The 25,477-nt window shown below is 40.9% G+C and overlaps 2 protein-coding genes across 5 annotated transcripts in view; both read left to right on the top strand.

The window, feature by feature from the left end:
* Nucleotides 1–136: 136 nt before the first annotated feature.
* On the top strand, nt 137–5,815 carry utp15 (UTP15 small subunit processome component). The gene is made up of 12 exons (XM_061038567.1): nt 137–295; nt 786–901; nt 1,030–1,122; nt 1,249–1,433; nt 1,962–2,140; nt 2,697–2,822; nt 3,153–3,288; nt 3,454–3,538; nt 4,111–4,266; nt 4,487–4,588; nt 4,843–4,976; nt 5,102–5,815. The coding sequence occupies exons 2-12, from the start codon at nt 812–814 to the stop codon at nt 5,400–5,402; spliced, it is 1,587 nt and encodes a 528-aa protein (XP_060894550.1). The 5' UTR covers nt 137–295; nt 786–811; the 3' UTR covers nt 5,403–5,815.
* A 223-nt stretch (nt 5,816–6,038) lies between these two features.
* The window catches only part of LOC132974482 (rho guanine nucleotide exchange factor 28-like), a 42,309-nt gene continuing 22,870 nt past the window's right edge, over nt 6,039–25,477 (top strand). For 2 of the 4 annotated variants that reach the window (XM_061038561.1, XM_061038560.1), the window contains exons 1-10: nt 6,039–6,240; nt 7,256–7,299; nt 10,341–10,482; nt 11,179–11,288; nt 11,569–11,755; nt 13,864–14,047; nt 15,065–15,266; nt 15,827–15,902; nt 17,362–17,408; nt 18,905–18,977. In XM_061038561.1, the coding sequence (XP_060894544.1) occupies nt 7,267–7,299; nt 10,341–10,482; nt 11,179–11,288; nt 11,569–11,755; nt 13,864–14,047; nt 15,065–15,266; nt 15,827–15,902; nt 17,362–17,408; nt 18,905–18,977 (1,054 nt within the window). In that variant the 5' untranslated portion in view covers nt 6,039–6,240; nt 7,256–7,266. Of the gene's footprint in view, nt 6,241–7,255; nt 7,300–10,340; nt 10,483–11,178; nt 11,289–11,568; nt 11,756–13,863; nt 14,048–15,064; nt 15,267–15,826; nt 15,903–17,361; nt 17,409–18,904; nt 18,978–22,081; nt 22,365–25,477 lie in introns of those variants that run through there. The other 2 variants (XM_061038562.1, XM_061038563.1) reach the window with 2 other exon arrangements.

Here is a 25,477-nt window from a genome sequence, read left to right as displayed (position 1 = left end):
TCTTTCTATTGTCGACGAATATTTAAAAAGTATTATCCTAGGGACGTCGGTGACATCCAACATTTTAATTTAAAATACAAATTCATATTCACTTTTTATGTGGACGGTGACGTGCATAACGGAAGTGGTCACGTTTGTAATCATGGCGTCCTCCAGTGCGCTGAGAGGCAACGTGATAACGCTTTAAAATGACACACTTTTGATTTACTCCGCCAACCTAAATCCATATCACTTAAATTCAACACTTTGAACTTAGAATAAATAAGTGCACACCACCGGGACCTTTTATTCAAAGGTAAGCGTCAGCAGGATGTACTTTTGGTAAGAAATGCTATTCGGCTAAATCGCGTTGTGCTAACTAACTTCAGGCTTTGAACACGTTGTTCAAGGTTTATGTATAAAACGCTGTTGTTGTTTTCAATCCAACAGGATTACATGCAATTGACTGTAGTAGAAAATGATTAACTGTGCATATTTAAAAAACTTAAGTGAGCTTTTTGTGCGCAGAAGTAAAACCCAGTAAACACAAGAAGCGACGTGTCCAAAATAGTTATATATTTAGTCTGTCGTAGTTTGGTGAGTTTTTATTGCGTTTTGATATAAAATCTGAATTTATTCTCCGTAGCTATTTATTTTTATGTTAATGAAAACTTTTCTGTGCCCATTGTGATTTGTGGGACTTTATTGGCTCCAGTATTAATTATCCCAAATGATATTAATCTCTCACTGTATTTTTTTTTTTTTTACCCGATAGTCATGTTTATATCTTTTCTGCATCTAACCAGGAAAAGAGTAATTCGTTCAGCTAAAAATGGCTTCATTCAAACCTACCAAAATCCAAGTCTATCCTAAACTTGGTGAGAAAGTGACACAAGACACGCTGTACTGGAAAAACTACAAGGTGAGGTTCTTTTTTTTTTTTTTTTTTTTACTCTTCTAAAAATTACTGAGCCAGAATATGACACCCCCCCCTTTTTTTTCTCCACGTTTTGTCATTCCTAACAATGTATCTTGTTTCTCTTCTTGTAGGCTCCTGTCCAGATAAAAGAGTTTGGAGCCATCACAAGCGTAGACTTCTCCCCAGTGGCTCCACATAACTTTGCAGTGACCGCATTCACAAGAGTACGTTGGCGTCTCTTTCGTTGGCGTCTCTTGCATGAATTCAGCAAAAATGAATCAGTGTTGACCTTATGAAACAATCGTGGTTGCCGTCTGTCCTCTGAATTTTCAAGTATTGTTTTTCTACAGATCCACGTTTACGGGCCATTTTCCCAGGAGCCAGTGAAGACATTCACGCGGTTTAAAGACACTGCATACTGTGGGAGGTTCAGGTCAGACGGTCAGCTGCTTGTGGCGGGATGTGAGGACTCTGTAGTCCGGCTGTTTGACGTCAGTGGCAAGGTGGCGCTTAGGATGTTCAAAGGGCACACAAAGTAGGTATCCCATGTGTCACTGTTTTATACAGTTTTAGATGTGCTGTTCTTGCATTAGGAGTGTTGCATATGAGGGTTAATTCAAACATCCCGTTGTATTTTAGCAGCAGAACGTTTATGTTGAAGTGGCTTTCCCGTCGAGAGTAAATGCCTGGACTAGAACAGCCAATTTTAAGCCCATCCACCAATCATTTGTACCCGTTTAGGGTAAAGCTCTTGTGATATAAATTAATTGTTGAATGATGATTTCATGAGTGATCCATCGACTGAAATTCTGATGATCTCAAGAATTCTGACAACCTGTAAATGTTAAATGGACTGTACCTCGAAAGTGTTTACTCCTAGGTTTCTATACGTGACACATTCAGCCGCTCTTACAAACACGCTCACACACTGCTGACTATGCTATGAGTTCACGACCCTCTCTTTCTCCTGAGCCTCAGCTGACCACACCTTCTCATTGGCATAAGCATCATGCCATGAAATAGGACTGATGTGTTTTATTTTTTCTCATTTTGTGTTTCTCAGGGCTGTACACGTGACAGACTTCACTTCAGATCGTTACCAGATCCTCACAGGCTCGGACGACTACACCTGTCGACTTTGGGACATCCCAAATGCAACAGACCTTAACGTTTACCAAGAACACACAGATTACATTCGCTGCGGTGTCGCAAGCAAACTCAACAGAGATCTCTTCGTCACTGGTGAGATGGAAGTTGTCATATATTGCTTTTTTTTTTATTTTGGATGGTAGAAAATGTTAACAAAGTACAGGACACTAGGATTTGGTCCATTATAAATTGAACCAAACAAAGTAGGTATCCCATGTGTCACTGTTTTCTAAGGTTTAAGATGTGCTGTTCTTGTATTTGGAGTGTTGCATATGAGGGTTAATTCAAACATCCTGTTGTATTTTAGCAGATGGACGTTTATATTTAAGTGGGATTCCTGTCAAGAGTAAATGCCTGGACTAGAACAGACAATTTTAAGCCCATCCACCAATCATTTGTACCGGTTCAGGGATGCAGGATATGTTTGTAGCCTCTCGATTCTTGTAAAGTTCTTGTGTTATAAATGAATTGTTGAATGATGATTTCATGAGTGATCCATCGACTGAAATTCTGATGATCTCAAGAATTCTGACAACCTGTAAATGTTAAATGGACTAAAGTCTTACCATTCCTAGGTGTCAATATGTAGTGCATCCCCTTTGTTTATGTGTTTTGATACTTTATAAAGCCACTTTGTTTTTCTCTCTAGGATCTTATGACCACACGGTGAAACTGTTTGATGCCAGAGTGGAGAAGAGTGTGATGACGATGGACCATGGCCAACCAGTGGAGAGTCTGCTTCTCTATCCTTCTGAGGGACTCCTCGTCTCTGCAGGTATTCAGACAGTGCACCCTTTGATTGCAGACTTAACACCACTTCTGTTAACAATGTTGGATGAATTTAATTCAATGAAGTGTCCCTCAGCCTATTTCGGGTTGTAGTCTATAAAACATTGCGGAGGAAATGCTGAAAGTTGGACCGGCCTCGATACACAAGGAACCAAAGTTGATTATGGGCTGGGATTTCAGTCAGGACAGAAATAGCCTGGAATAATTTTTTTTCTACAACATTTACCTCCATGCAGTCATGCACAAATACTTTACTTTATGTACAATCTATACAAGACATGTGGGGAAAAAAACATCTCTCTCTCTCTCTCTTTAGGTGGACGCTATGTGAAAGTGTGGGATCTGCTAAAAGGAGGCCAGCCTCTGGTGTCGCTAAAGAACCATCACAAAACTGTCACATGTTTGTCTCTCAGCAGCAATGGACAGAGACTTCTGTCAGCTTCTCTGGACAGGTATGCCGATAGTTGTTTGTACATTACTCATTTCTGACATAGCAGACATGGAAACCATTCTTTAAACTGTGCATCGATGAGGACAAGTAGAGCTGCGTCTGTGATTTACAGAGTTCTAAGCATTGTTGTCATGATCCAAATGTAGAGCCTGTGCTTGTCTTTCAGGCATGTGAAGGTTTACAACACAACCAACTATAAAGTGGTCCACAACTTTGACTACGCTGCCTCCATCCTGAGTCTGGCTTTGGCGGTAAGAAAGTACTTTCAACTTTTCATCTTTAAATATTAGTTTTTTTTTTCATTTTTTTTAAACAAATGGAGGAAAGTGTTTTAAAATAAATGAGGCAAAAGCTAAGGAAGGTTGATAACTCTCATCCATCATAGCATGTCCCCATTATTTGTCTCACTGTGACCTATAAACACAGATTAAAAAACCTCAGTATAGAGAGAAGAATTAGTTTCTATGTAAGACACATCTTTAGTTGGGGATATTATTTGAAAGAGCAGCCCTTAGAGGCTAAAATGGAAGTTTTGGTTTGTGAATCAAGCAACAGAAGTATCAATTACATGACATTTAAATTGAAAAGACATGAAACATTATATTCTCTCTGTTTGGTGTTGAAAAGGGGGTTTCCAGAACACAATGTGCAACCTTAGACTGAACAGATATGACATTTCTTCCATTTTTTTTGTCTCCCTAAATTACCACCCCAGCATGTGTTCACATAAAATGGAGTATCAGCCATAGGCATGGTGACATATTGATTTGTCTTATATTTTAAGTTTTTTCAAAATAAAATTCTCAATATTTGTTTCTTATAGCCGGATGACGAGTCCATCGTCGTGGGAATGACCAACAGCATTCTGAGTATCAAACACAGGAAAAGCCCTGAAGACTCCAAAGAAACGTCTGGCCAACAGAGGAGACGACCAACATATCGTGTTTTTGTCAAGGGAAAGAACTATGTCCCTAAACAGGTCAGTGTACATGTAGTAGCTGAGGTCAGCAGTTACAGATGTGATGTGGTTTGTTGGGTTATTATTCGCAGAAAGATGCTTTGAGTCATTTCTTCCATCTGTAAATTGGCTGATCCTAGTGACGCCTTTTATTCTGCATACTGAGTCATTACATGATGCTAATGGAACTGTTTTCTTTCCCAGTTTTTAATTAAAGTCTTGGTTTCCTGTCTTTTCCCAGGATGACTATCTAGTCAGCAAGCCAGTGAAACAGCATTTGGCCAAATACGACAAACAGCTCAAGAAATTTAATGTATCAAAGGCTTTGGATACAGCTCTGGAGGTATGTTTTTTTTTTATTCCTTCAAACTTAAGCGACACGGTTACATCAGTTGTTATTCATTTCCTGGTGTCCCTTTCAGTTTTCTTAGTGAAGCAGTGATGTGCTACTTTGTTGTTGTAAAGTTGTACAGAGTGGAATCACTGTTTTTAAATTAGAACTTGAACTGCATCTGTCATGCACAATGAATCCTTTTAAAAAGGCTTTAATATAATTTACTATTATTGATATAAATACATATTTAATTGTATTCCTAGACATGGATAAGACTGAGAAAGCCAGAGATCACAGTAGCTGTTATAAAGGAGCTGGATCGAAGAGGAACCCTGAAGAATGCTCTGGCAGGAAGGGATGAACAGGGTCTCTCTCAGCTGCTCAATTTCCTCATCGGGTGAGTTGCAGAAATAAAACATAAATACTTCGATATTAAGTGGATGCATTGAATTTGGGAGCTGTTCATTAAATCATTCGAAAACATTTTGATGAATGAAAACTTTCTTTCTGTGTCGTCTCCAGGAACGTGGTGGACCCCAGGTTTTCTCCTGTCCTTGTCACGGCGACCGAGATGATCCTGGACATTTATCAGTCAATTATCGGACAGTCACCAGTTGTGGATCGGCAGCTGTTGCGCCTGCAGGAGCTGCTGGAAAGAGAGATTGACTACCAGCAGGAACTCCTGGAGGTTCTGGGCATGTTGGACACAATGTTTGCCTCCACCCTCCCTAGAAAAGAGGTGCCTTGCTCTGGCGTCAGCAGGTCTAATGGCCTCAATAAGGGAGAAGCAAGCACCTCAAAGCCACAATTGCAGGCCACCTGAGGTAGTTACCTACCCACCTTGTAGTGGGGTAAAAACTGCTTTAGACTGAGTTTGAGTGGCGTTAGAACTCTGAACCCTCCTTTTTGAGACATCAGACACAAATTTTCTGACATGACCGGGTGCGTGTCCTCAACAGAAACATTTTGCTACAGGTTTTAAGAGACTGACAGATACATGCTACCACTCTGGTGGGAATGAAAACAACAAAGACAAAATACTTTTACTGTATGAACAGTATGCGTGTGAATGAGATGTTGCTTTTACTGGAAGTCTTGTAATTACTTACAATAGTAAATGTGCCATGTGTGTGTGTTTGAATGTTTTCGCTATGAATGTCTGCTTTGTGTTTCCATAATATTTGGCATTGACAAATGTTTTATAAGCAGATAAGAATAAATCTTTGTAATATTGAATCTGACTCGAAGTAATTGTGTTCCAACGTTTTGAGAAGTGATCCACGAAGGTTACAGCATGCAGAGAAAACAACTTTTTAGATGGTCTCTTAACTGTCTTACCTTCCACTGGAGGTCGCTGCAACCTCAAAGAAACATTAGACTCTCGCATGAAGGGATGAATTTGCATTTGAGCAGACGGAAGACAGAAGGCATCAACACGGTCGAGAGAGGAAGATGCTGCTGTGTCAGTGGAGGCTGCAGCTCACACTGGAAACAGCAGCCTCGCCGACTGAACGCCATTTCTCAACTTGTGGCTTTTGCTGCGACACTTCAATCAGCAGATAGCAAACCGAGGATGAGTCCGAGTTAGGTGCTCCGTTTCTTCCTGCGACATCCGCGCGCTCAGTCAGGTTTGTTCAGCCGGAGTTTGAGCTCCTGTGGAGGTAGGTAAATCAAATTTCTGAACCATTTCTACAAGCTGTTGACTAAAAACCAAAAAAAACTTGTCTTTTTTCTTGTTATAATACTGAGTGTTTGCTAATATGTCAACCCTGTTTGGGTGGCAAAATCCAAGCAATAAGAAAAGACCGCACTCATTTATTTTGAAGTCAATTACGTCAACAGAACATTCATCTGAATCATTGCTAAAAAAAAAAAAATTACATGTATTTTTAAAGCTATACTTTTTTTTGTATTTTTATTTCTGCATAAAAAATATGTCAATACATTGATAACCTTACATTAGCAAACAATTTTCCTGTCTCTTAAAGTAAGCGACTCGAACTGCTTGTTTGTTAGGTGTGATTTGCTTTTCTCACTGTAATACGAGGTCAGTTCAAATTTTGATGGTAAATGATTCAACATTCAAAGGAAAGTGCAACTGCACTGTAAAACAATGTCTTCAAAAACGGCAGTGAAACGACCGAGCTGTGTAGTGTCCAGTTCAGGGGAAGGATATAGAACAGCTCTCAACCCTGCAGCAATGAAAGCAATCAATTTCCTACTTTCTTGAATTACAGTTCTTGCCTTCATATTTCTTTATGAATTATTTAGTGTAAAGTCTGTTGTTTTTTTTCACAAATACACTAAAGCGAACAGCCTACCCTGTATGTGACTTACTTTGCCATGAATCTGATTCTGGTTCTATAATGCTTTGCAGTAGCTGACAACAACAACAATACCTGAGATTTGGGCTCATATGGTGTTCTGGTGTTATCCCTTTGCACCAAAAGAGAAAGAATCATAATCATTACTCTCATACTTCAGATCAAAAGATGGTCCTGTCTCATTAGACATACTCTGCTTGGCACAGAAAAGGTCTGATAATCTCCTCACGAACCGAGGAGCAGGCAGAATAACCAAAGAAGTACAGATGAATGAATGTAAGTCTCCTTTTTAAAAAAAAAAAAAAAAACGTTGTCTCTCGTCTGTCTGTTTAATGTCCCTCCTTGCCTGTAGTTGCTGAGCCGATGGAGCTGAGCAGGAGGAAAGTGCCTCTGTATGTGAGTATGAGCTCTACAGTTTGCAGTCATGTTTGAGACCAGCTTCTCATATTAATCTCAAGACTGTGTTATCCCTCTGGGAAATCTCTGCAAATTGAGTTAGAAATCAAGGATCAGCAGCCACATTTATGCCAACTGAAAGTCTGCACAGAGGTTTTGTACTCATGACCAAACAATTATGTTTAATGAAACTGAATCAGCTGCCTGTCTGTATCTGAAGGGATTTAATTGTTTTCTTTTTTTGGATCAGTACAGAACATGTAATTTAATCATTTTGTGCAGCAAAGTTGTATGTTTTTTTCTAAATATGATGTCCGATTCAGCGCAAGGGTCAGTGAGGGCGCCACGATGTAAGGAGAATAATGCTTTCGATCAAACGTCATTGGTGTTTGAATGACCCAATTCACAGTTTTAATGACGGATTATTTGAGCACTGAATCATAGTTTCTTGGCAAAAATAACCTTATTCATCAGCCTGGCATTTGTGTGTATAAGTAGTAAATCAGTAACTGTGTGATTCATTCACAGCGATGTTTTGTAGTTGTATTTTACACACTCAAGATCTGCAAACAGTTTGATTTGTGATGTCTCTGGTCGTGTTGAACCTTTGAATGGAGCTGTTGTTTGTGAGGTTAAGCTGAAGTCAAACAGGGTGGGACTGCCGTCGAGTATGTTTTTATTAGTTTCAGTTTGGGATCTAATGAGATCAAAAGGGAACTGCTTTGCTCACAGTCAATAACTTCAATTGAATTCTTTCTGATTTGACATGTTTTTTAATCCTGTTTTCCATCCACTCGAGGTTACTGAAAGGTTACCAGACTCTGAATGTGGACGCTTGCCTTTTCATGTAATGATTAAACACCTGTGCCCCAGTTTTGTACTTGTTTTCTGCACAAGCCAACAAATAGATGGAATTATTTGTTTATGCAACATTCATATACGCTTAAAGCAGACTTAGTAAAATGCTAACATCAGTTTCCCAAAATGCAAATAGTTAAAAAGCTAGCATAATACCGTGTTCAACATAACATGTTTATCATCTTAGCCTGCCATTGCAATGGCAATGTGATTTGTAGGTATTTGTCCCATAATCAAATATTGGACATATTAGGTTGTATTTCAAACTGCTTGTGGTGTGGGAATAAAACTAAAGGGATCACCAGTTTTTAATATGAATCCTTAAGGAGGCATAAATGTCTGTGCCAACTTTCATGTTGAACAATCCATTAGTTGTTGAGATATTTTCCCCGAAAGCAAAGATGTTTTCCAGCCAGAGTACAGCGTACGACACAGCGTATCCATTCATGTCAGAACGACTGCTTTTGCTTTTTAAAAGACGGTTCTGGTCCATTATCCTCTGCCAGGGAATTTCTCTTTTGTCATGTCCAGTATTTTTTGAAGTGTCCACACAGCGTCACGAGTGATTAACATCTGGTCAGGTGAGGGGTTTTAATGAGGGCTCAGGAAAATCTGTGTGTAAACCTGATGTTCTCTCTGTCAAAGAGCAAAAGGATAGAGAAGTGAAAGGTGGGATTAGGTGAGACGGAGAGACGTGGAGGAAGGATTACTGACATTGTTTCTATCTGAGAAAGTGAGAGTAAAGCCTCTCTGTTTTAAAGCGTGAGAAATCAGGTCAGTGCTTGAGGTGATGCAAGGCTAATAGACAGACTCTCATGAGTAAAAGAAAAAGATGGAGAAAATACTTCAAAATCAACCCACATTTTTACACCATTACACACTCTGTGATGCCTTTGCTTTTTTTTTTTTCGCTTCTGCCTGTCTCCTCTGCTCCTGCCTCAGTCAGTCATTTGATACGTTGCCCAGAATAACCCATATACAGTGTGTCATGTTGAACTCAGTCTAGTCTATTGAGGCCACTGTAGCTGGACAAATTGATATATTTTAGAAACGATCTCTTCCCCTGCAACTGTTAGATGTTGGTGGAAAGCACTCTAAAAAGAAGCCAATTGAACCTGAAAGATGTTTCTTTCCTTTTTGGAGGCAGTGAAACTAAATAGATGTTACATTTTAATATTTAAACTGTAAAATATCTGCAATCCCGCTCAGTTGCGGTTGCATTAATAATGTAAATTTAAATCTCATGCCATCCTTACATTATCTTTTCCAAAACAAAACCAACATAAAAGCCTCTCATAACCCTGTTACTCAACAAAACAGCATACTGCCAAAGTTAGCTGCTAGCTGGTTCACATAGTAAATTGATTTTGTTAGAGACCAACACTGAGGGACACTGAAATTACAGCTTAGTTTAGCACAAACATGAGCGCTCTAGTTTCTTAGTATCCGCTCAATGTTTTTATAGGTTACTGTTTACCACGTCTCCTTGACCGGGTGACAAGAAATCAGTGTTGTATTAACAGCTCATGCTTCTGTCCTCAAATGGCCCGAAAAATAATTTAATAGTTAATCAAATGATAACTCATTGTTTTATTAGGTTTTTTTTTATGAGCTCCACATTAAGCTATTGTTAAATAATAGACCTTCTTCTTGTATGGTCTCTTTATGTACTAAAGTAATATAGGATGATTTAGTGCTCTTACTAAAAATCCAGTTGTGTTTCAGCTCTAGATGAGATATGAGATACATCTCTGACCTAGAATTGAAAGAGCTTAGCCATGGCCTCTTCACTGAAGATTTACTGTCTGGTGAGGCTGATGCATAACATGTCGTCACACCCACATCAGAAATGCACAAAGTTTTAGAAAAGCTGCCCATCAGTCTGTCAGTGTGACTCCTCTGCCTCAGATCAGAGGTCTACAGCATTCTGGTCTGTTGGGCTCAGGGCAGGTCTCGGCAGAAGACATTCCTGTTTTTATTGAGGGGGCAATGCTTTGATTTGACCTCAGAAGGAATGCTGTCAAGGGATTTGGTAGACTTTACAGAAAGGTAGAGCTCTCCATCAGAATAGAGTCTTACTCAGAATATGAGTCCGTATCTTTATAAAAAGGAATATTTTTCCCTCTCTGGTATTTTCCTTTCTTATTTTCTCTTTCAACCTCCCTCACCTTTCTTTATTTCAGGGCCAGGCAAAGGTATTTGCCCTGCTGGAGGGCTTAGACTCGATGCCAGAGGATACAGAGGTCTATGTTGTTTTGGAAGGATCCATGCTGGTTCATGTCACTCGGGCTCAGAGTGATGTCATGCTTTGCTTTATAGTGCCTGGTAAGTGCATATGTGTGTCTGTTATATGAATGTGTTCAAGTAGTTTCTTTATTTTCCAAGAAAAATTAAAAATCATGTTCAGATGTAAGAGTGCACATCCTGACAACCCCAGGTTTTCCATTCCTGTATGTGATAAACTCAGGAACTGTTAATCACTGTTTGAATCTAAACACACATACACACACACATATACATAGACTGTCTGTGCAAGTGGTCTGGAAGGATGCAGAATCTTATCAGCTTCCTCTCAGGAGGGAAACAGCTCCATAAACATTGTGTCAACATTACTGAGCCTCTGTGTAGGTTGAAGCAGACAGCAGACAGTCCTGCAGGGTTGTTCACTGTCTAAGATAGCTGGACTATTAAAACCTTGTATCTTTCTCCATTAAGTAATGGAAAAAAATAAACCTTTTGTGACCATATTGTTGAACATCTAAGAAGAAGCACTGGGTTTTAACCATACGTGTGAGTTTGTATTGTGTATAACCCTAAACCTAAATGTGTTATGTTTAAAATATTTTCATCTATTTATCAAAGATTTAGATTGCATATCTTCTCAGAGAGGATACTTTCACTTCAGTAGGTGCATCAGAAAGCAGCAGCAGGCAGTATCTTTGTTAAATGGGTATTTTTTCTTTATATAGCAGCTCTGTTAAATGTCTGTTTGGTGTTAATCTCTCTTGTGTCCTGTTTTAGGACATAACCTGGCTGAGATGGTTTCTGTCCAGGCCTACATGTGCTCCGAAACCACACCCCTCACCTGGGTGGGAGGAGCTTCACTTGAGTACGTTCAGGATGATGCTCAGGTAGGGAAGATCCACAAACACAAACTTACATAACATGCAAGTTCTATCATCCCTATGATGCCCCATTCTTCCCCCACTTTCGTTCTGTCTCAAAAATATCCATCTTAAAATGAATCATAATTCAACTCAAGTCAAAAAACTCTCCAAACAATTTTGTTTTGTATTGAAAAGTTAAGTCTTCTCACAAGTCGCTCTTTATCCCTATTGAACATCACCTTTTTTTAACATTGCACATAAGTTATCTCAGATTTGATCTGATCTATCATCGCTTTATTCTCAGGAATTGGCAGAGCACCTGGTTATCCACGGACATTGCCTGAGCTCCACAGATCACATAGAGCTGAGCAGCCTTTTTAACCTTGGCAAGCAGAGCTCTCGCTGGGCTATGGATCGTCGTGTGGCTTTGGCCATGGCCAACCTGGATATCCCTCAGAACTGGAATGTGCTGGGAAGCCACAGTGGAGAGGGTGAGAGCAGGATTATCTTATCGGTCTGAACCGACATTTCTGTACAAACATGTTTAACAGAAGCACATTGTTTGTAATTTTTCATAATAAAACAATGTCTTTGGATACAAAATGACGAATGAGAAAGTTTGATAAATATTTAAAACGGGAGAAATCAGTTTATAGACTGACTTAATTTTTGCTGGACAACTTGTAGCCAGTGTTCCACTAGGTTGGTGAACTGTTGAACTGCTCACCTCCACCAGTCTACTTCTCCGCCATCATTCCTGTTTTCCATCCACGCTCACTGGGCTGAAAATCGGAAGTGAGCTTGGTCACATGTGTGCTTCTGTTAAATTCATCAAAGCCAATTAAGCAGCATGTAATGCGGTTAATAGAGCTTTTCCATCTGGAAGTAGCCCGAGGCAAAGCTTAATAAATCTGAAGCCAAGTGTGTTTGTGTGCGTGTGTGTGTGTGTGTGTGTGTGTGTGTGTGTGTTGACCACCATGTTTGCTAGATGCCGCAATCTGTTTGTGTAAGACCACCTACATAAATACAAACTAGATTTAGCGTTAATATAGTTATGGCAGTCTGTTTCATTGCAGCGGCTCCCTCTGAATGTCTGTGGTTAATTTGATAACACGGCTGCTGCTGCTGACATCACTGTTTAGGAATCAGTGATCAATCCCGAACTTTCCTCTGATGGTTACAATTTTATATCGGTGGCATTGTTATTGGCACAGAATATTTGTGGACAACTAGGAGAAGAAGAGCCCGACCGATTAATCAGCAAGATAATATCCGCAGATATAAGCTTATCCAGTGACTATCGGTATCGGCTATTTCTGTTGTAGATATGTGCCGATATTACTGGAATTATTCACCAGTCAAATCTCATTTAATTTGAGATTCATTGTATTACGCTAGCAGTTCTCTGTCACCAGCAGAATGTGCTATATGGATTAAAATAAGCTATATATCTCTTATAATATTTATCTCTGCAGATCGAACATAGATCTAAGAAAGATATCAGCCCAAAATTCTCATCTCGGTCGGGCACTAAGAAGACGTTGAGCCTTTTTAGATCTGTAAAGAAAAACCTGTGTTTGTTAATTATTACATCATCTCAAATGTAATATACCGGTCCAGTTTGGAAGCATAAATTGCCCTGGATATACAGTAAGGGTGCAAAGCACAATCAACACGTGTTTTTTCAACACTCTCCTTACTTTGTACGACAATAAGAACAGAAATGCAATCTTTATATAAATAAGAGAAAATAACCTACATTGTAGTGTAATTTTGAAAGATCCCGAATAAACCATCATATTGATCATGATGACTCCACCCAAACACTTAAAATAAATCAGTTTCTCCTGATGTTCCAGTCATGTAATCCATGTTATTCTGGTAATTCACTGCAGGCTTTTTCCTGCTGAAGTTGTGTATAATTGTATTTTTGTGTATTTGTAGAGTCTACGCATTGGTCTTGTGGAGCATCACTATGAATTGTTTACTCAGACCTGTTAGGTGATCTCAGGGGTTGTATATATGTGGAGTTGTGTTTACTCACTTGTTCATGTCGGATGAAGGGCGAGGGCCCGAAACTACACATGTGGTGATAATTCCGATTCAATGTTAATTGGAGCGGCTTCTGCTGTGAAGACTTAAGTCTATCTCTGTCTTTGGATGCTTTTTGTCCAGCACTCAGTACTCAACTTTTCGGATGATGTTTGATATTTTTGTATGATCTAAGAATTATTTGACCTTTAAAAAGCTGAAATGGGCTTACTTGTTGCTGGACTGTAGCTGATTTAATGCAGTCCAGTTTCCTGGTTACGGGTCTAGGTCAGACTTCGTGAAGTGGCATGAATAAAAGCTTTTATTTCCTTAAAGTGGGTCAGTGGGGCAGAGAGATCCAAAGGAGGAATCAGTCATTGACATTTAGGTTAATTATCATGGAGTGGAAGGTGGTTATTGACAAAAGGGGTTTGTTGTGTTTCCTCCTTTGTTTTTTGTATCACCTTCAGTCACTGGATCATTTTTTCTCGTCTCTCTGGATTCTTTTATCTCTGCAGAGTTGTACTCTTTTTTTTATTTAACACTACAATATCCCACTTATCCTCAGATCACAGTCTCAGAGAGTCTCCCCTCCACCTGGCTGTGAGGTGGGGTCTTTATCGCCTGGCAGAGCTGCTGCTTTGTCAGCCCGGGGGTCTAATGGCTGTCAGTTTGCCAAATGAAGAGGGAGTCACACCGCTGCAGCTGGCACGGGCAGCAGGCAGCATGGAGCTACTGGAGCTGCTCACACAGTAAGATAATCAGCTCCCACAAGGAGAGATATTGAATCATTCACTGTTTTGCTGCAACATAATGCATTCAGTACAGATTGTAGAAACAAGCCAGTTTCACATACGCTGTTAGTTATCCTTTCTTTAGCTTTACTTACTAAGGACACAGGGTCATAACAAGAATCACATTTTATATCATTATATCATCATGATGGATAGGCCGGATCTTTGTAACATAGCAATAAGTAAGGTCTTTTACCTGCTTTTTGTAACATAACAATGAGTAAGGTCTTTTTACCTGCTCTTTTGTAATGTTAACAGACAATGAGTAAGGTATTTTACCTGCTTCTTGTAAAGTGTCTCGAGATAACACTTGTTATGAGTTGACGCTATACAAATAAAAGTTGATTGATTGATTGATTGATATTGCAGCAGAGGCAGAGTACACTCTGGACAGGTTGCTAGTCAATAACAGGTCTTAGAGCCGCCAATCAGCCCAAATCTGCATTTAATGTGGACTGCTGAGAGGAAACTGAGCAACATCAAAAACCCACTTAGGCAGGAAATAGTCGACACAGAAAGGCCCCTTTTTTCCAGCAGGCTCAAACCCAGAACTGCTTTTTACTAACCTCTTTACTGCCATGCCTCTGAGCTATTACCCCAGATAATTTGGATTCTTTAGATATCTCAGCTAATGTACAAAATACAGGTTATAGTTCTTTTGGAGAACATGTAAAATGCTAAACAACACCAGTTAAAGCTTTAAAACTCAGGAATGTTTTGTGCTCAATTTGGATCCATAAATCTCAAAGCTCACCTTCATAGGCCCGTTTACCTGGCTGGCCTTAAAACCTAGACTGTACTTTCATCTCCTGGAGTGACAGCGCTTTAAACAATTTTACGGTTTAGAAAGTCTTTCTTGTGCTTTAAAAATAAAACGTATTATCATTATAATTATCTGTTTAATATTTAAAACTGTTTTCATTCAGAATGTAAACCGAAATGTTTGATGAGACAAACCCACCTCTTGTTCTGCAGCCCGCCCAACCCTCTCGCCACCCCACCAGCAGGTCTGTCCCAGGTTTGGGCTGACCGATCCCGCTTGCTGAGGTTCTGTCACGATACAGGAAACCTGACTCTGACCGTCCGACAAAACCTGAGGTGGAGCTCAGAGGAGAGCCGACACTCTGACATCCTGCTTCTCAGAGACCGGCTCAGAGATGAGGACTTCCTCAGAGAGGTGAGTTTGTGTTGTCGAACGCTGGTAAAGATCTGCAAACATTGGACCAAAACAGCAAAGCTATTTTTTATAATGAAATATGCAATTCAACCTGTTGTTGGTGGACCATGCATGGCATCATACACAGTTCCTATTCATATCTTTTTCCCTAAATATACCAAGAAAATAAATGCATCCATTTGGAAGCATGCAGGGCTGCACTGTGGTGCCCTGCTTTGAACCCCCTGCCTGGCTGGAACCTTTCTGTCAGGAGTTTGCATTGTAGTTTGCATGTGTGGGTTCTTTCCTCTCACAGTCCAAAGACATGCTTGTAAGGATAACTGATGTCTCTAAATTGCTCGTAGGTGTGAGTATGACTGCTTGTCCGTCTCTGTATGTCAGCTCTGTAAATGACTGGGGACCAGTCCAGGGTTTACGCCATTTCTCGCCCAATGATAGCTGGGATCGGCTCCAGCCCCCCTACAACCCTGAAGAGGTGTAATGGATGGATGGAAGCATGCAGTCAAAAGGAGTATTTGTATATTTAATTTCTTCCTTTAGCATTACCTTTACTCCCACAGATCAAAGCTCTCAGGAGGGAACGAGTGGAGACCATCTTTGGCAAGGAGGAACTGGTGGATGATCCTGCAGACAACGGTATCCTACCATTATTATCTGTCTGACTTTTTGAGACCCGGATGCACCAAAACATCCAGTCTTAACTCTTCTCTTTTATGTCAGAATACAGCCTGTCTGTCTTTTCTGTGGTTATTGGGGAAAGATACTGTATCTTGAGACTGACTACTTTATTAATAGACATTGGCTGCCCTCCTGTGGGGGTTTGAGGTAATGCAAATCCATGAAAAAACATTAAGGGCCTTTCTCAAACCACTCCTTACATGTGGGAGTGAGGGGAGTTTGTCCCAAAGCTTGTTGCCGTATTTATACCTTCCACCTTTACAAAAGGCCCACTCAGCTTTGGGCGTGATGCCAAACATCATGCTGGACTGTGAGTTTTGAGAAAAGCCCAACTTAGGCTGTTGCATAGACACATCAAAGAGAATTCAAATATCTGGTTTGAAAAAATGTATCTTTGTAATTTCAGCATGCAGGCATTTTAAATTGAAATATCAGTCATTGAGTTAACATAGGTGCAAAATAGCAGAGCAACAAGCTACATGTTTCTTATTAGTGCTGGGACTGTAAGTACAAAATGTTCAAGCCATTTGAGTGATTAAGGCGATTCCTCATGTTTAAAAATATATTTGCTGGTTTAGCATTTTGAATTGATAATTTACGTTATTCTCTACTTTCTTCATTGCAGATTTTAACATCTTTTGTTTTTAAGTGTTGTTTAGGCACATGACACAATCATGTGATGTCACCTTCGGTTCATGGCCGTTGAAACCTTTCTATTTGACATTTTTATGAAGGAAAGTGTTTGATTTCGATATACTTTTCTGTGTCAGTATATTTTCATAGGTTCCTACTGTAAAAAAAAAAAGATGTAGAAACGGAAAAGAGTTAGTTACCAGGTGAACATTGGAAGGTTGCAGTCTCTTTACAAGATTGCTTTCCTCTCTCCCTCTCTCTCTCTCTCTCTCTCTCTCTCTCTCTCTCTCTTGCTGATGAACTGCACCAGAGCCAGCTGGCATCTCATTATCAGACTTGAGTGAATGTGTTTTATGGAACCATGCTGAAAAAACAGCACTGAACATTGTTTAATCAGTTAAGATCTTTTTCTCCCTTGTTTTTCTCTCCTCCTCTCTCGTATATCTTGTCTCCGTTTTACACTCCCAGCCTATATATCTATGTGTGAGTCGCTACCACTTCCCTCTCCTGCATTTCCTTCCTTTATGATTTTAGGTGACCCCAAACCTCATACCTAACCATGCAACACTTCCTTCTGCTTTGTTTCCTTTGATCTGGGATGCAGTTAGTAGTTAAATGAAAGACAGGAGATCAAGACGTAAGGATTTAGATCCCAAGGTTATGAAAAGACACAAACAACAAGACTTTACTTACAATGTTGTTAAAAACTGACAAACATCTGCGCTTACTTCAGCCTCTTTTGAAGTTTATTGGCTGCATCTGAATAAGTTTTCTCTTCTTTCAGTTCTGTATTCTGGTATCAATGGAGGGATCTCTGCTGTAGAAGAAAATGTGAGTATTAAAGAGAGCTGAGGTCGACGATATATGTAGTACTTAGAGCTTTCTGTAGACCTTTATGCATTTATATTTAACACAAATTAATGATGTGACTTTCTTGGTTCATATGCAAATGAACACAGAGTCTGATGACATTAAATATATTATATTGAAATAAAAAAATAAAAAAAAAGATTATAAACTATTACTCAGCAGAGAGAGGGAGACCTGTGCTCATATCCAGCAGCAGGAAAAAGATTACAGACTGAAGTGATGAAGCCTCATGTTCTTTGGACTATCAGTGAAATACAAAAAGTGCCCTGCAGACTTCAGTCTCTTTTTACTGTGAAAAAAACAAACAGAAAAAAGACATTAACATTTCAACATCATGAAAAGTCGGCCTTTCTCCGCACTGCATTCTCATAAACCTGCGGGTCACATCTCCCTATCGAGTCATTTCACAGCATGTGCAGACGTACGTGATGCTTTGTAAAGGAGCGATCTTACCTCAAAACTGTCACTTGAGAAGATAGTACACATCTATGCCAGAGGCCTCTTGCACTATGTAAGCCATTCATTAGAACAAACACTTAAATATTCATGGTGAGGTGTTTGAGAACATCTGGCTAAAGGAGTGCAAAGTGCTATCATAGTTATCAAAGTGCTATCATAGTTATCAAAGTGCTATCATAGTTATCAAAGTGCTATCATAGTTATCAAAGTGCTATCATAGTTATCAAAGTGGTCCTGCGTTTGCATCCATGATGTTGAATACAAAGTACCCTGTTTTGACCAACATTTTTGACTGTGTTGCAAAAGACTGCCAGTAGCTTTCAAGTTGGCACATTTCAATGAACTAGGAATAAAAAGTAAAATACATTTTTTTCAAATGTCTAAACATCAAATACTTTTAAGTATTTTTAATTGTGATGTGGGATTAATCAGATAGAGGGAAACAAAAATGTAAATAACTCCGTAAAATAACTTAAAGATTGTGCTTAAAAAAACATGCCTGATATTATGAGTCAAATATTAGTTTGCTGTCCTTCCAGAACTCCCAAGGCTGACTTTGTTAAAAGCAGGTGTTGTCTTGGATATCCACTTTCAAATGTTTAACACATTTTTCTCCATGAACATCTGTATCAGCCATTACCAAACTGCAGGCATGGCTACACATAGGCTCCGACTGGCCCTCAATGCTCCACATCGTTTCACTCTTATTGTTCAGGTGTTGGAGTTGGCGCCTCACACGCCTCACTCAAAAGCTGTCATTGTTCATGTCATGTTCAGAAGGGTGTGGTGGGGGCACATGACATCCAATAGGACCTTTTTTTTTTTTTTTTATACGATACAGATGCTCGCTAAAATTATTATCTGTTACGCAATTAGGCACTTGCCACACACTTGTGCTTTAGTACTTTAGTTTGTGGTATGTATGAGTCATACTGTGAAAGTGTCAGTGTGAAGATGTGTATGCTGTTTGGTGAAAGGTTCCCTGTTTCTTCACTCAGGACTATGAGGAGCCACTGATGTTCTCCCTGAATGAGGAGGATGAAGAAGACGATCCATCACAGCCTGACCCTGGTAAAGATTTTATTTTTAAGCATTCTTCAAACAAGCTTACTTTCTTTGAAGCCTGTTTTTAGGTATGGTTTTAATTTTAGAGCATGCGGTGCCTTGACTGCAGATCATGGTAAGTTCAGACTTAAAGTGATCATTGTTGTCTTAGGTGGTCTAATACAGCTTCTAATCAATTTTTAGTCCAACTACAGGAAACATTTGTTTTCTATCCTCAGCTACAGCCATCTACCATCCCCACAGACTGTAGTATCAACCCCCCCCCCCCCCCAAAAAAAAAAAAAGTCTTTGGAGTCTTGTCATTCTGTGTATAGTAATCATAGCACAGAGAAGGAATCCTTTTAATACAACATCCCGGGAAGACTCCTCTAAGCCTTCCTATTAGTCATCTGATTCCTGCATGCAGTGACAGAGGATTAGAAATGAATCCTGTGAAGGTGGCTTGACTCTGATCTGCTCCTGGATGGGAAGAGGAGGGTTGCAGAGTGGGAACATCCTGCGGGTTAATAATTGGCTTGTATAGCTGCAGAGCAGACTGATGCCTCAGCGTAAGAATGCTGTGGTTACAAGCTGAGGCTGCAGGCTTTATAACACTTGGCACCGGACATTTGCAATCTAGACTTCCTGTGGCTGATGTTTTCCATGCTATATGGTTTAGCCATTTTGTACTTGTACTGTGTGCACATGTGAATGTGTGTTTGTGTGTGTGTGTGTGTGTGTTTGTTGGCTGGTTGAGGTTGTCATATTTCTGTGGACTCTTTGAAGACTGCCTCATGTGACCTAGTTTGATCCCTTTTTTTGCGGTTCAGATGAATAACACTGGTCACTGGAATCCTGTTTTTTTTGTTTCCCCTCAATGTAATGTTTGATGAAACAATAGCTCTGACTGAGAATGACTCAGGATTTATATATGTTATTCTTGCAGGATTATCACAACGCTTATTTGACTCCTGAGGAATTTCAATTCCTTATTAGACATTCTTAAGCTGTCAGGCATTGCGAGTGACCGGAAGGTTTGTATATATATATTTTTTACAAACGAGTGAATCCCAACACAGGATTCCAGTCTGTTTTTATGGCAAGCATTATGGCAGCTTGGCTTGAGCTTATGCGTCATCAGACTGAAAGATAGACGCAACTCCTGTACCCAGAGCTTCAGCAAGGGATGAGGAATTTTGAGTGTAGCTGTCATTTTCCCCCTGTCTTCTTGATATGAACTCTTTCCTCGCTCCAATTTCAACTTTAGATTCATTGGTATAACTGTAAAATATAACAAAGCCATAGCACATTTTATAAAGTTTAGAATTTAAGTGTAACATTTTAAATGTAAAAAAACAAACAAGCCTCTCCCTGTTTTCTTCAGTCCGTCCGCCTCCCCCCTCTCCCCCACTTCTGACCCCCTAATGCCCCTGAAATTTAAATACCCCACCCAAAACACACACACATGCCCCCAAATACCTACACACAAATGCACACAAACACTCATGCACCCATGTCCCCCAGGTCCCACCCTTCCAGGTCAGCATTTTTAATATGAACAAACAGCAAAGGCCACTTCATCCAGAAGTTCTCTGCTCAAGAAAGGAAGAAGGTCGATGTGTGTGTGTTATAAGTGTTTGTCTGCACTTGTGTATTAGAGAGGGAGCATTTACTAGGGAAGAGCGCTCTGAAAGGGGCAAGGGGTTTGGTGAAGTGAAAAAAAGGGTAGTTTGTGGCTGAATGGGGGTTGCCAGGGCTCTGCTGAATGCAGTTTTCCAGCAGCTTGTTGAGATCCCCAGAGAGAGCAGAGTGGAGGAGTGTGAGAATAGTGTGTGTGTGTCTGCATGTGTGTGTGATGTGGAGGAAAAGCGCGAGAGAGAGATGGGTGGGGGGGTTACCAAAGAGGGATTTATGATATGGATAGTTTGGCTAGGTGACAACAGACGATGAGTTCAACACCAGAACAACGCTAACAAGAGTCTCCGACCCCGGCTGAGCGATCTAATTGGAGAACGGAAAAAGAGGATTAAACCCCACAAAGGCAGCATTAATGTTCACCATTACATTGCCAAAACCCCTTCCCATGCACACACACACACACACACACACACTTACACACAAATACAGAAACTTCTTTCTATACTCTAAGTGTACTTCTGTATCCCGCCCATGCATACGTTCTCCCTACTGAAGCCTTTTCATCCCTTTTATTCTGGTTTACGTCACATTGCTTCATTTATGTGCATTTATAAACCCAGTGTGCCATTGTCTGATTAGTCTCTTAAAACCCCCTCAACCATCCCTTTCTCTCACTTTTACCCCCTCTTTTACCAGCACATTTTTCCCTGCTGCTGCAAATGGGGCACTGTACTCCTGCAAGTTGGCAAGGGAGAGGCGGCGGGGGGGTGGGGGGAGGCGGAAGAAGAAGAAGAAGAAAACTGCAGTGGCTCTCACTGCTGTCTCCATGGTGAGGCTGCTGACCTGGCAGTCTGTTTTCCTCCCCGAACTCCCCCCCCGGCTTTGACATGCTAAAATATATAGAAAAAGAGAGAGAGAGGAAATGGAGTGATATGGGAGGACACTCTTGAGACGTGGCATCACACATGTTTTGGAATGAATGGTCCGTGCCTCAGAGTGTGTGTAGCCCCAGTGTTTCTCAGAGACAATCATGAACTCACAGGGTTAATGATTTCTCCTATATCTGAGACTCACCTCTACTTAGCTGTCTGCCCTCCTGTTTGTCTTCCATGTAGGCTCTGAAGTCACTCGTCTGTTTGACTTTTTTTTCCTCTCTCTCTCTCTCTCTCTCCCTCCTTCAGTCACTCTTTCCGGCCGTCAATACACTCCTCCCCCCCCCTGCTCCTGTCAGCATGTGTTGATCTCTCCTCCCTCCTTCCGTACTGTGTGTGGTAGATGAGTGACTGAGGGGGGACACAGAAGGATTTTGAGACTTGTAGGTTGGCAACACATTTGAGAAGAGAAGTCAGAGAGAAAGTTGTAAAAAGACAGAAAACTCTGAGAGAGAGAGAGAGAGAAGCAGAGGGAGAAGACAGGGTTCAGTCCCGGCTCTGTCCGACAGTTGGTACAAAGTTTTGGAAGGGGGAAGGGGTAGATTTAAGGGGGAGGGGTGGCTGGGGGAGACAGAAGGGAACATGCTGGCTCACTTCTGAAGTGTCAGAGTGTCTACAGTGCGCCTCTGGAAAGAAGTAGAAGAGTGAACACTGCAGCGTGTCGGCAGTCTGTGAGAAATGGATGTAAACTGAGGAACTGTTCACTTATTTATCACCCTGTTTGGATGAAGATTTTCTTTGAGATTACAAACCATGGATTCTGACTCTGACTCTCCTTTCAACTACTCTTGGCCGTCTTTTCCTAAGATGAGGATGCGCAGGAAGACGGGGAAAAAAGATAACAGTGAGTGGTTCAATAATTGATAGATACTTGAATTTGATTCCATATAGAAGTATCTTCTCATCTTTCTGTCCTGACATGTGTTTCTGGAGGTAGCTATTGCAGTTGACAATTTGACTATTTTACAGATAGTCACATATTTGTGGATACAGTTAAAGAGTGGACGGATTGTCAAAGTCAGAAAGGCAAATGCACACATACAGACTATGTAGTTTTCCCTTTCCAGTGACGAGGCTTTATCAAAAACATCCCCCCATGCAGACACAACTCAGCACTCACTGCAGAACAATACAGTTAAAATTAGACTGTTTTCCATTACACATTCTTATTCACAGGCCTCCTCTGCAGCAGCAAGTCAATCACAGCGAGATAACTGCATGTTTGCCGGTGATGTAACCTGATATCTGACAGTATGTTGGGGAATGTCAAATGTCCACTCGAGCCTGATTGAGTGTCTCACGGCTTTTCGACATCCTCAGGCTGCACTGTTGTTTGCATGAATGAAACCCGCGAAGAAGATGTGGCCTCATGTGACTGCTGCGCTCCATAAAGTGCAAGAGAGAGACCCAATGTTTTATATGTTACTTAATATACCAATGCTGAGGCACCTGTTGCTTTGAATCAGTATCTGGTTTATTTATGTGATCAGTGAACTGTCCCAGGAGTAAGTTCAGTTTTTGCCACAGCTTGTGACTTTTGCAAAAACCCTTGTGCTTAAACTTGGAACACACATGTTTTTAGTTATATAATTAGTCATGGGAAAGCTGATGTGGATGCTTAAAATAGTGCAAAATAAAACTAGAGCAGTTAAACAGTTCTTAGCTTATGTGCAAGTGACTGCATGTGGGAAGAGAGAGAGAGAGAGAGCGAGAGACACAGAGGGAGATCGAGTTACTGCCATGTCTGTGTCATGGCTCAACTCCAGCACTCTTTTCCTCATCTTTCCCCATAAACCTCTGCAAGATTATTCCTGTTATTGCTTTGTAATTCTGATTGACATCAGCACGTTTTATACACACTGTCTCTGTGTGTGCTATCCAGAAACCGAGACTCTATTAAAAACTTAACCGTATATTCTCAGAGTGGATTTAGAAACTCACAGAAGTCAAAATCCAAAGTGGAGCGGCTCTGGTGTCACCGTGCACCTGCAAAGTGAAATGTGATTTCAGGTGTGCGGCGCCACAAGTTTATTTCTCCACTCAGAAGACCGATCGCCACGCGAGCTGGGTTTACCCCTTCCTGGATCTCTCGGGCTGTGTGTGACACGCTGAAATGTAAACACAACGGGAATGCACAATGTGATGCTTGGACCGGGATGTTTGACCGCAGGTGTCACAGCTCAGAGTGGGGTTTGTGGTTTTTGGTGGACAATTGTTTTAATGATTTAAACAGCCCTCTATGAGCACTGAAGTCAAATAATTACCTCTCCCATTTTTATGAGCTAATAACAGCCGCTGTTGTGATTCTTTTAGACCCTGCTTGTTATTTTACTCCGCTCCTAATTTCGCCCAGCTCTCACCATGGTGACAACTGTTTAGTATGGTTCTTAAAAGGCAGCTTACATCATTGAAGAAGGGATAGCATGGACAAATAAATCAAACCTAGGTGTTTACACGATTAACAATTATAACTCTCTGTTTATCTTGAACTTATCTGGAACATATTTAGCACACCAGCAGCCTCCAAAGAGAGTAAACCCTGAGAAAGAGCCCTTGTGACAGCCCTGCCTCCCCCCCTCTCTCCATCCTGCCTTTCGCCGATCTCTCTCTCCCAGGGGTGTGCACGGGTTGAAGGGTCACTCTCTGTGTTTAACTGCCCTGGTCTGGAAACCTTGCAGTGACTGCTGTCTTTGTCTGGGTCCCTGCACAGCTCCTGCTCTTTCTTTTCTCTCTCTCTGCTGCTGCTGCAGGCTCTGCTACTGTATAGGGTTGGCTCTCGCTCAGGGACATGCTCTGAATATCACATCGCTCAAAATATAACTTTTATCTTATACAAATAACTCCACATGCTGCGCTGCTTTCCTTAAAAGCTTGTTTGAAATGGCAACCTGCAGACAGCACGCTCTGCCCTGTCGATAAGGACAGCTTCTCCTGCAGAAAGATTGATTCAGTGCGGCTCTAACTTGTCAGTAATATGAACTCCCTGCTTCTCTGTTATTCCCTAAGTTAACTGATGTTAAACACAGATCGCAGCGCCTGACAGTTATGTTCACTGAGGCAGTGTTTATGGGTCAGAGGTGTGCGAATGATCGGGCCTGTGGCAGCCAGCTGTGGCTTTGGACCTGGCCCAGAACCTTAACTATTAGTCCTGCCTGTCAAACTCCTTAAGTGGGCTTATATGAAACACTATCTGCTTTCAAACAGTAGTTTGACCCACAGCCAAGATCTGACCCTCAGTCTGGGTTTGATGTTGGGCTAAAAACTATTCCTACAATGCATAAAAGAAGGTCATAAAAGAAGGTCTGACATGCCTTTGTGCAGGTATTTTGGTTCTGGATTCAAGCTCATATGTGATTTAATGAAAGAATGTTTTAACATGGAGGCAAGAACATCCAGAAGATGTCTAACAAAGGAAGAGCAGGTTGTAATGTTTATAGTGTGCCATTTTCTGCTGCATTAACTTATAGTATGCATACATCTCAGTTTGGGAATATGATGCAGATAAAGAGATACTTCAGGATTGATGAGGAGTAGGATTTGTATACGCTGCACTCTATTCCATTGCATTTGATGTGGATGGAACAGGGATCGTCTGGTGTCCTCATCAGTGTCTCCCTGTAGCCTCTCAGATTTATTAGACCGACTGCCTACAGGAAGCACGGCCAATTGTTGCTCTGATTTATTCTCTGCTACAACACTGGACTTCTGTCCCCCCTCTCTGCGGTGCTGGCAGCTTGGAAACTATGGATAAACTATGGATTTGTTTTAAGTTCTTGGTTTGATATCAGCTTGAGGGGCTTAGTCTGAAACACCAGTGCCAGAGACTTGTTATTGTACAGCTGGCATGGTTGCAGGATGGCTCGGCCAGCGCAAGGTGAGACTGTCATTAGGAAGATGATAATGTAACTGAGCTAATGAGGCTGCCTCTCCTTGTTAGTGTGATGAGAACTGCTCTGT

Source organism: Labrus mixtus, chromosome 5 (assembly GCF_963584025.1).
Source record: "Labrus mixtus chromosome 5, fLabMix1.1, whole genome shotgun sequence".
Classification (NCBI taxonomy): domain Eukaryota; kingdom Metazoa; phylum Chordata; class Actinopteri; order Labriformes; family Labridae; genus Labrus; species Labrus mixtus.
This window is presented reverse-complemented; position numbering and strand designations above follow the sequence as displayed.

Bases quoted from the DNA above. Each gene is read 5' to 3' on its own strand.
- utp15 (XM_061038567.1), top strand. From the start codon at position 812: ATGGCTTCATTCAAACCTACCAAAATCCAAGTCTATCCTAAACTTGGT. The intron at 3,289-3,453 runs GTATGCCGATAG...CTTGTCTTTCAG, and splicing joins CTGTCAGCTTCTCTGGACAG to GCATGTGAAGGTTTACAACA. The intron at 3,539-4,110 runs GTAAGAAAGTAC...TGTTTCTTATAG, and splicing joins TCCTGAGTCTGGCTTTGGCG to CCGGATGACGAGTCCATCGT.